General features: G+C 41.2%; 1 protein-coding gene across 1 annotated transcript in view; it reads right to left on the reverse strand.

Annotated features, from left to right (window-relative positions):
- ORC2 (origin recognition complex subunit 2) overlaps positions 1-9,917 on the reverse strand; it is a 43,870-nt gene extending 33,953 nt beyond the window's left edge. Inside the window, exons 1-4 of the mRNA XM_021703098.2 lie at positions 9,713-9,917; positions 5,367-5,415; positions 3,851-3,954; positions 3,244-3,387 (exon numbers count right to left, since the gene is read on the reverse strand). Of these exons, the coding sequence (XP_021558773.1) occupies positions 3,244-3,387; positions 3,851-3,947 (241 nt within the window). The 5' untranslated portion in view covers positions 3,948-3,954; positions 5,367-5,415; positions 9,713-9,917. The remainder of the gene's footprint in view (positions 1-3,243; positions 3,388-3,850; positions 3,955-5,366; positions 5,416-9,712) is intronic.
- Between the last annotated feature and the right edge of the window lie 381 nt (positions 9,918-10,298).

The following is a 10,298-nucleotide window of genomic DNA, read 5'->3' on the forward strand; positions in this document are numbered from 1 at the left end:
AAACAATCCAAACGTCTAATAGAGGCCAACTATGTTATAAATCTGAATGCAATATTACAGAAATAACACTACCATTTCACACCCATTAGGAAGGCTATTAAAAAAAAAGACAAGTGTTGGTAAGCATACAGAGTAACTGGAATGCTTGTGCATTGTTGGTGGAAATGTAATTTGGTGTAGCTGCTGTGGAAAACATTACGGCAGTTCTTTAAAAAATTAAAAATAGAATTACCATATGATCCAGCAATTCCACTTCTGGGAATATACCCAAAAGAATTCAAATCAGGGTCTCAAAAAGATACTTGTACACCCATGTTCATAAAAGCATTATTCACAATAGCCAAAAGGCTGAAGCCACCCAATGTCCATTGACAGATGAATGGATAAACAAAACGTATATACATACATTGCAGTAGTATTCAGCCTCAAAAAGGAAGGAAATTCTGACACATGCCACAACATGGATGAACCTTGAGAACACTATGCTAAGTGAAATAAACCAGTCACACACAAAAATACTGAATGATTCCACTTATATGAGGTACCTCAAATAGTCAAATTCAGAGGAAAATAAAATGGTGATTGTTGGGCTGTGGGGAGGAGGGACTGGGGAGTTTTTTAATGGGTAGAATCTCAGTTTTGTAAAATGAAAAGAGTTCTGGAGACTGCAAAACAATGTGAATGTACTTAATACTGAACTACACTCTTTAAGATGGGAAATTTTATGTTACATATATTTTACCACAAGTTTTATTTATTTATTATTTATTTTCTCCCAGTTTTTTAAATCTTTTTTTTTTTTTCTTTTTTTTAATGATTTATTTAGTTGACAGAGAGAGCACAAGCAGATGGAATAGCAGGCAGAGGGAGAAAGAGAAGCAGGCTCCCTGCCGAGCAAGGAGCCCAATGTGGGGCTCGATCCCAGAACCCTGGGATCATGACCTGAGCCGAAGGCAGCTGCTTAACCAACTGAGCCACCCAGGCGCCCCAATTTTTTAAAAAAGATTTATTTTAGAGAGAGCGTGAGAGTGGGGAGAGGGACAAAGGGAGAAGGAGAGAGAGAATCCCAAGCAGACTCCACACTGAGCCCCATGCAAGGCTCGAACCCACAACCCTGAGATCATGACCTAAGTCAAAACCAAGAGTTGAATGCTTAGATGACTGAGCCACCCAGATGCCCCTCTCATAATTTTTAAAAAGAGATTTTATTTAACCACAATTAAAAACCTGACATAATCCTTAAGTTCAAAAATGGAACTGTGAATAAGGCAAAATTAAATATAATATGAATGGGGTGCCTGGGTGGCTTAGTTAAGTGGCTGACTTCAGCTCAGGTCATGATCTCAGGGTCCTGGGATGGAGCCTTCCCTCAGGCTCTGCACTTGGTGGGGAATCTGCTTCTCCCTCTCCCTTCCCCAACTCGTGCATGCACACTCTCTTTCTCGCTCTCAAAAAAATAAATAAAATCTTTAAATAAAGAAAGAATGGACCACATATTGGTCACGGAATTTTCTAGCAGCTAACTTATAAGAATCAAGTATCCAAAAAAACCACTTTAAAGACAAATATATTGTTTTCAATCTCTTCTTAGGTATACCATAACAGGAATCAAGAATCCAAAGTTCTGGGGCACCTGAATGGCTCAGTCGGTTAAGCATCTGACTTTGGCTCAGGTCATGATTTCAGGGTCTTGGGATCAAGCCCCATGTAGGGCTCCTCACTCAGCGGGAAGTATGCTTGTCCCTCTGCACCCCCCACCCCACTCATGCTCACTCTTGCTCTCTCTTAAATAAATAAAAATCTTAAAAAGAAAAGAAGAAGAAGAATCCAAAGTTCTATTCAGAACATGCCCTAAAAAATGTTAACTCTCTAGTTGGGGACACTTTTAAAAGAATCCACTCTGCCCACTTAGTCTAGTGAGGGATAGTCGTCATTTTTTTGTATTATGCCATTTAACATCAGGAACTAAACCAAAAGCATTATGACTCAAGAAGTGACAAAAAGGTCAGGAGTAGTGATGATGGCCATTTATAAGTCAAATATGAGAGTAAAAAGCACGTACATGAGAGAGATTGGCAACACAGAAAGAGAATGGATGCACAGAGATGACCTGAAGGAGACTAGGAGATCCATAAAGGCAAAGTCCCTAGGTTTTTAATGTGGTCTCAGTTCCAATGTCCCTAGTGCCCAACAATACTGATTTTGTTCCTTGGTCTTTATTTTTTTAAGCCACCTTAAGTAAATCTGTGTTCCTTGAGCCCTAACTAAAACATAATAAGCCTAAAAATTTTTAAATATAATCTGGCAGGAATCTGGCTTAGGTGTAAAAAAAAAAAACACCAAAAAAACCCCCATAACATTAGCACGCCTAGGTTGAAGCAATATTACTTCTTGGAATGTTCCTTCTATCTATCTATCTCCCACCCTCCCACCCACCCCTTACCCCTCCCTCCCTCCTTCCTTCCCTCCCTCCTTCCTTCCCCCCCTTTCCTTCCTTCCTTCCCCTCCTTCCCTTCCTTCCTTCCTTCAAGACAGAGAGAGTAGGTGTGCACGAGGCAAGGTGGGGAGAGGGGCAGAAGGAGAGGGAAAGAATCTCAAGCAGGCTCCACACCTAGCACAGAGCCTGACATGGGGCCGATCCCAGAACCCTGAAGTCATGACCCTAGCTGAAATCAAGTCAGATGCCTAACCGACAGAGCCACCCAGGTGCCCCCTTTCTAACTATTTCTGTAAAGAAGACCAAAGTAATAATGAAGTGACTTGCTTTATGAAATTATTTCAAATTAGTTAAAAATACAAATATCTTAACAAATAACTTTAGATTGGTCTGTGGAATCTAAAAATAATTAAGTGCACCACTGGTTGCTTGTGGGGGAAAAAAAAAAAAACTAAAGAAAAAAACTATAGTGGAAATTCAGTGCTTCCAACCTTCCAACTATACATAAAAACCTGAAGCAAATGCTTTTCTGATGAGAAATACAATGTAGCATGCCTGATGAAAAGAGTTCTGGAGATGGATGGTGATAATAGCACAGCATCATCACGAATATATTTAATACAACTAAAGTATACACTTAATAACGTTAAAGATGGTAAAGTTTGTATGTAGTTTACAATAAAAAAAAATAGTAATATAGCTTGCCACTGCCTAACCTACCAGACTACTGTTATGTATCCTGCAAAGCAGTTTCAGCTACTAGCAGAAATTTGAGTGTACTTTCCCCACCCCAGCTACCAAAGTACCTTGAATATCTCGTCCTAAAACTTCCACATAGTTCTGATCTTTTAAGACTTCCTGGTCATCTTCTTCCAAATCATATTCTGGCTTTTTTATAATTTTTTTTGTGTTGACCAAAAGCTGAGCTCGTTCCTTTTTTAATTTAGCTCCTATAAGAACATCCAAAGAATTAGAACATGACAGGTATAAATTCTTTCCAAACATTACATTTAAATAAGTAAACAAACTGTAATACTTATATTGTCATTATTTAAAATCTGGAAAAAAATTCAGTGTTTTCTCTTTGATGAATGTATGCACCACTCTTCACCACAGTTTATATAATTTAAGGAAAAACCTTGAAAGTTTATTATTTTGGGGGGTCACATTTTAATTACAATGGGTAGTTATCACTTACCCCTAATATTAAGTATTTCATATCAGATAAGGCTTTATTATTTTTAATTTTCAAAAGTTTGAATGGAATAAACTACAAAAGTAGTTTTTATTTAGTCTTACTAGATCAAATACTTTGTGCTCTATTTTTAAAATAGAAGGTTAAAATATTTTAAAAAGTGAGATAATCCATAACCATCACATAAGCATCTCTTCAATTGTATAATCACTCAGTACCTCCTTCTCTATCAAGAATGTGATTAAGGACATCATCATCTCCCACAAACTGAACCTCCAGCATCTTGTCTTCCTTTAATTCCAGTTTACTCATCATTGCCAACCTAAACAAAAGCAATAAAGCACTCAAAAGTGATGAAAAATTCATTTCAACAACCAAATAAATTAAACAATCACATAATACATGTATTTATATTACATTTTAAAGAGTCGCAAGTATGAAAAATATATTATGCATTATCGTATTAATATTATGCTTTTGATAAAAGGTAAATCAACTCTTTATCTGAAAAATGGAAAGGACAGGAAGTGGTGTCTGAGTTGGAAAAAGCCAAATTCAATCAAGGTAACTAAAATATAATAATGGGAAAGCAATTCTTCCTATAAAGAAAGCCTTAACCAATCTACAGAATGATTAACAGTACCAGAAAGGAAGTGTTTTAATTACATGAGAGTTTAGAGAAGGGGCAGACAAGCAAAGAATAATGGTTTGGTAGACTTTAGTGTCTATGCACTAGAAACAGTCCATTGGGGGAAGTCCATGCATTTCACCAGTATACCAAACCTGGATCAAATAATCCTCAAGTACCTCCCTTTACTATTATTGCATGCTTACCAAACAACTTTACAGTTAGAAAATGGCTTTCTGGGTATCCTGGTATCTAAACAGTAAACATGCAACTTTCCAATACTTTATAGTCAGTTCTTCACTGAACAGACTTCAGAATTTGGCAAACAAAAACTTGATCAACTCTCCCTACTCTGAAAAAATTTCATTCCGAACTTGTAATACCAATGGCCTGAAACTAAATAATGATGATCCCAACTGGCTCCCAGCTAATCAGTTTACCCAAAAAATGAATTTTTTCTCTCCTCTCTCTCCTAGAATCCTATTTTTGTTTTTTCTATCAATAACAGGAACTACGGACTACGTCACTCATAAGTCAGTTATTTGCATGCAGATAACTTACTAAATGCTGTCAAGTTTCCTTTTGTAACTAGCACACTTTTTTTTTTTAAGTTTATTTATTGGGGCGCCTGGGTGGCTCAGTTGTTAAGCGTCTGCCTTCGGCTCAGGTCATGATCCCAGGGTCCTGGGATCGAGCCCCGCATCAGGCTCCCTGCTTTGCAGGAAGCCTGCTTCTCCTTCTCCCACTCCCCCTGCTTGTGTTCCCTCTCTCGCTGTCTCTCTCTCTGTCAAATAAATAAATAAAATCTTTAAAAAAAAAAGTTTATTTATTTATAATCTCTATACCCAACGTTGGGTTGAACTCACAACCAAGAGTCGTATGCTCTACCAACTGAGCCAGCCAGGCACCTCCCTCACACTTTAAAAAAAAAAAAAAAATGACAGCTTTACTTTTTTTTAAGTTTTATTTATTTAAGTAATCTCTACACCCAACGTAGGGCTCAAACTCACGACCTCGAGATTAAGAGTCATACACTCTTCCAACTGAGCCAGCCAGGTGCCCCCGAAACTAGCACACTTAAATGACTTGTCTTTATTTTCATTTACCTTTAAAAGTACTACACATTCTGCAGCTGGAAAATTCAGGTAGAGTCACCTGCAATTATAAAAAGAACTTGGTCAAGGTCAGCTAATAGGATATGAGAGCAACCAAAGAAGAAGTTCACGAGTTTTAATAAACAAGATGAATAGATAAATGCAGTTTTTACGAAGTTATTATGATGGCACAGTAAAGGACAAAACAACCATCAGTATTTTGGTCAGGAAGTACTAGAGACTGAGAAGATCTGGACTGCGGGGGCAAGTGGCTGGAATAAGGAGGCCAACATTTGAGCACTTACCATATGCTGGACACAGTTTTGAATATTCTATACGTATTTTCATTTAACCCTCATAACAACTCTATTAAGGCCTATGTTTTGTGTATAAAGATAATACTTCATCTATAATTTATATAACCATTGCCAGCGGAATATATCCTTTTGGGCCTTCTTTCTAGTCATGATACTGCTTTCAATAATGGGGAATTTGGATGTATTAGAGAAAAAGTTTAATGCATCTACATGATATTTGTATATAATAAAGAAACTTATGATTTCTTTATATCTGTATAAAATAAAAGTTTTTCTGAGGGGCTGTTTGTCAGGCACTCTATTAGGTACTTTCATGCATAGTAGATCATTAAATCCTCAGATTCTCTGAGGTAGTTAAAATATATTTAATTCCCCCAATAAACAGATGAGTAAACTGAGATTAACTATTAAATTACTCATCCAAATTTATACAACTAGAAAGTGTGTTAAAACCCAAGTCTGACTGATTCCAAAGTCCCTAATCATTCTATTAGACACTTCCCCTGCCATTAAATACAAATTTGTTATCCTTTTTCTTTTTTTTTTTAAAGATTTTATTTATTTATTTGAAAGAGAGAGAATGAGAGAGAGAGAGAGAGAGCACATGAGAGGGGGGAGGGTCAGAGGGAGAAGCAGACTCCCCGCCGAGCAGGGAGCCCGATGTGGGACTCGATCCCGGGATTCCAGGATCCTTCGGCCTGAGCCGAAGGCAGTCGCTTAACCAACTGAGCCACCCAGGCACCCCTATCCTTTCTTTTCTTTAAAAAAAAAAGATTTACTTATTTATTTTAGAGAGTGAGAGATAAAGAGTGAGGGGAGGGGCAGAAGGAGAGGGAGAAAGAGAGAGAATCTCCAGCAGACTCCCCAATGAGTGCAGAACTGGATACGGGGCTAGATCCCACAATCCGGAGACCAGGACCTGAGCCAAAACCAAGAGTTGGACACTTAACCTACTAGCCACCCAGGCACCCCAAATCCGTTATCCTAAATGCTTGTTCTGACCTCTGGATACTATTCATAATATATCTAATCATTTTCCCACCTGGCAGTTCAAACATCCAAAGATTTCTATATTTCCAGTTCCTCTATGTTTCCAGTTCATTAAGTTAAACATCCCTAGTTCTATCAAGCATACTTTTAAGAGCATGGCCAGATTCAGTCTAATCTATATTGTTTTATTATTTATTATTTTTTTTTTTTAAAGATTTTATTTATTTATTTGACACAGAGAGACACAGCGAGCGAGGGAACACAAGCAGGGCGAGTGGGAGAGGGAGAAGCAGGCTTCCGGCAGAGCAGGGAGCCCGATACGGGGCTCGATCCCAGGATCATGACCTGAGCCGAAGGGAGACACTTAATGACTGAGCCACCCAGGCGCCCCTAATCTATACTGTTTTAAAATACAAACAGCTAGGGGCGCCTGGGTGGCTCAGTTGGTTAAGGGACTGCCTTCGGCTTCGGTCATGATCCTGGAGTCCCAAGATCGAGTCCGGCATCAGTCCCGCGTCCGGCATCAGTCCCGCATCTGGCTATCGCGACTCCCTCTGACCCTCCCCCTCTCATGCTCTCTCTCCCTCTCATTCTCTAATAAATAAATAAAATCTTAAAAAAATAAAATATAAACAGCTATGTTCTACAAAGGATATGAAGGAGTGACAATAAGCAAATGCAATAAAACAAATAACAAACTATAATAATAATAGGCAGTCTGGATCCAGGAAAATATAAAGAAAGCAGAAAATAGGGGCGCCTGGGTGGCTCAGTCGGTTAAGTGACTGCCTTCAGCTCAGGTCATGATCCTGGAGTCCCCGTATCGAGTCCCACATCCGGCTCCCTGCTCAGCAGGGTGTCTGCTTCTCCCTCTGGCCCTTCCCCCTCTCAAATGCGTTCTCTCTCTCTCATTCTCGCTCTCGCAAATAAATAAAATCTTAAAAAAAAAAAAAGAAAGAAAGAAAATACATCATACAAAGAATCTGGGCTTGAGGCGCATGGGTAGCTCAGTCATTAAGTGTCTGCCTTTGGCTCAGGTCATGATCCCAGGGTCCTGGGATTGAGCCCCACATCAGGCTCCCTGCTTGGCAGGAAGCTTGCTTCTCCCTCTCCCAGTCCCCCTGCTCGTGTTCCCTCTCTCGCTCTCTGTCAAATAAATAAATAAGATCTTTAAAAAAAAAAACCAAACAATTTTGGCTCTGAGCTAACTGGCAATCAAAGCAAAAAAGGAGTAAAGCTCAGTTACATGAGTCTCATGAGCAAAAGTTCAGTGGTTCCTTTGGGGAAAGATTTTCCAGAAAAATTTAAAAACAGAAATTCCAGACAACTGAATATTGTCCAATTTCCTTATGGTATTTTACAGAAGAATTGCCTGGACAGGGGCACCCTAACTTAATCTTGTTTGTAGTTGAATACATTTATATGTAAGTTCTTTTTCTAGATATTAAGGCATCTTATTACACAGTAGAGAACCACCAAACTGAAGAAACTTCTACGAAGACCTTGAAAGAAACCTTTCCTTCCTTCTCCAACAATTTCTGGAAAACAAAACAAAACACACAAAAAACCACTACTTAACAACCACACAATAAAATGCAAATTTTTACCGACCATCTACTCTTCAAGACACTGTCTCTGGGTGCTTATTTTTAAGTGGGACTCCTTTCAAGGAGTTAACAAGGCAGGTAATACAGCAGCACCAAAAGAGTATTAACAGCAACACACCCTCCTTTGAGAGCAAATAAAGGATTGCTACAATTTTTAAAAACATAATCCTTTAGGGGCGCCTGGGTGGCTCAGTCGTTAAGCGTCTGCCTTCGGCTCAGGTCATGATCCCAGGGTCCTGGGATCGAGCCCCGCATCGGGCTCCCTGCTCCACGGGAAGCCTGCTTCTCCCTCTCCTACTCCCCCTGCTTGTGCTCCCTCTCGCTGTGTCTCTCTGTCAAATAAATAAAAATAAAATCTTTAAAAAAAAAAAAAACCATAATCCTTTAAAAAAAAAAAAAGGTTAAACACCAATTTTAATATCAGATAAACATGGGTTCTGATCTTAACTCCACACTCATACCTGTGTGACTTCGGACAGAATTGTGATGATTAAATGAGATCATGCGCTTGGCATATGAAAATGCTAATTAAATGTTTCCTATCATCAGCTTCTTTAAGCTTCAACTTAACGTAGACCTCATGAAGTTGCAAAGCCTCAATTTTATCAATGCCACCCATTTCCTCTATCAGAAGACTCTACATCTCCTCTAACAGAAAAGGTGCTCAGTAAATGATGAATCAATGTGTGCAGTGCCAATACACAAAGGTGTAGGGCCCGGCTATTTTTCTTCAGATTGCACCTGAACTAGTGGAGGTATAATGGTTTTATTGGGATTTTAGTTCTAAGACGGAAAGTAATGTATCCACATCCTTTTAATTTAAAAAGCTCTACCAGAAGAGCCTGGTTCATCCACGTTTTCCAACCAAGCACTGTCCCAGGGTGACTGTTCAGTGAGCAGGATTCATTTGGGGCTTCCAGACGGGGATGACATCTAAGGTTCTCACTCCTGTGGTAGTTCTGGGAAGAAATCTCCTCCTCCTCAGCCCTCACTGTGCCCGCTCCTGTCAGGTCACTCTACACTTTGGTTACAGATTTTCAGTTTTCTCTTTACAAGCACAAGGCTCTTTAAGCCGAGAAACTGATAGGTTGGTAACGCGTCCCTTGCACAGAAGGCCTATCAGTGCTGGAGAGACCGACCAACGGTGCTTCCAGAAGGAGCCTCTCACCCCAACAAGGATTTATGGACTTTGGCCGGTGCCTCGCGCCGCTTACCAGTTGGCCGCGCTCCGCCAGCCGAGGGTCCTCGGGCCCGCGGGGGCCGGGGGCAGCCTGGGGAGGGCAAAGAGGGAGGCGCAGCGACCCAGCCCGGAGCGCCGAGGAGAAGCCCTCTCCGAGACGCGGGCCCCAGCTCGGCTGCGGGGCTGGGCGCCACCGGACTCACCTCACAAACCCCTCGCTAAGCGAGAGAGGGAAGCGGGCTGCTGCGTTGTCCCACCACGCACCTCTAGGTCGCCGCCAGGCGCCGCTCCGGCCTCCCCGCGCCTGCCGGACGACACCCCGCTGACTGGGAGCCGCAGGGAAGGCGGCGTGGGCCCCAGCAGGAAAGGCCAAATTCCGGTTAAGCACAGCCGGAGAGGGTCGCAGGGTATCAGAGTCCCGTAGGGCAGCCCGGAGGCCGGCTGGGGGATGGGAAGCCTGCCTGCTGCACACCGAATCTCCCGCCCTGCTCAGGGGGAGGAGTCCAGAAAAGCCAATAGAAAGCGGAGTCAGCCGAGAGCGACGTCGCTGCCCGCCAGTCGGTCTCGGGCTGTCGGCCCCGCCCATCAAGAAACCTGAGGAAAACGAATCCTTAAACCCTGAGTTCTGGGCCTTTCCTGCCCTCTTTCCGTTTCCGGGGAAGGGCGAAGGAAGTGTTGGTTACACCTGGGGAAATTTGCAGAGGTGTAGCGGGTGTGTGTTAAGGTAATCTTAAAAGTCTTAGTTTCTCCAGACACCTTCTTTTGAGGAAAAAGATAATGGGAATGAATCTGGGTTTGTGTTTTGTTTTTTTATTTATTTGACAGCACAAGCAGGGGGAGTGAAAGAGGG

Source organism: Neomonachus schauinslandi, chromosome 3 (assembly GCF_002201575.2).
Source record: "Neomonachus schauinslandi chromosome 3, ASM220157v2, whole genome shotgun sequence".
NCBI classification, from domain to species: domain Eukaryota; kingdom Metazoa; phylum Chordata; class Mammalia; order Carnivora; family Phocidae; genus Neomonachus; species Neomonachus schauinslandi.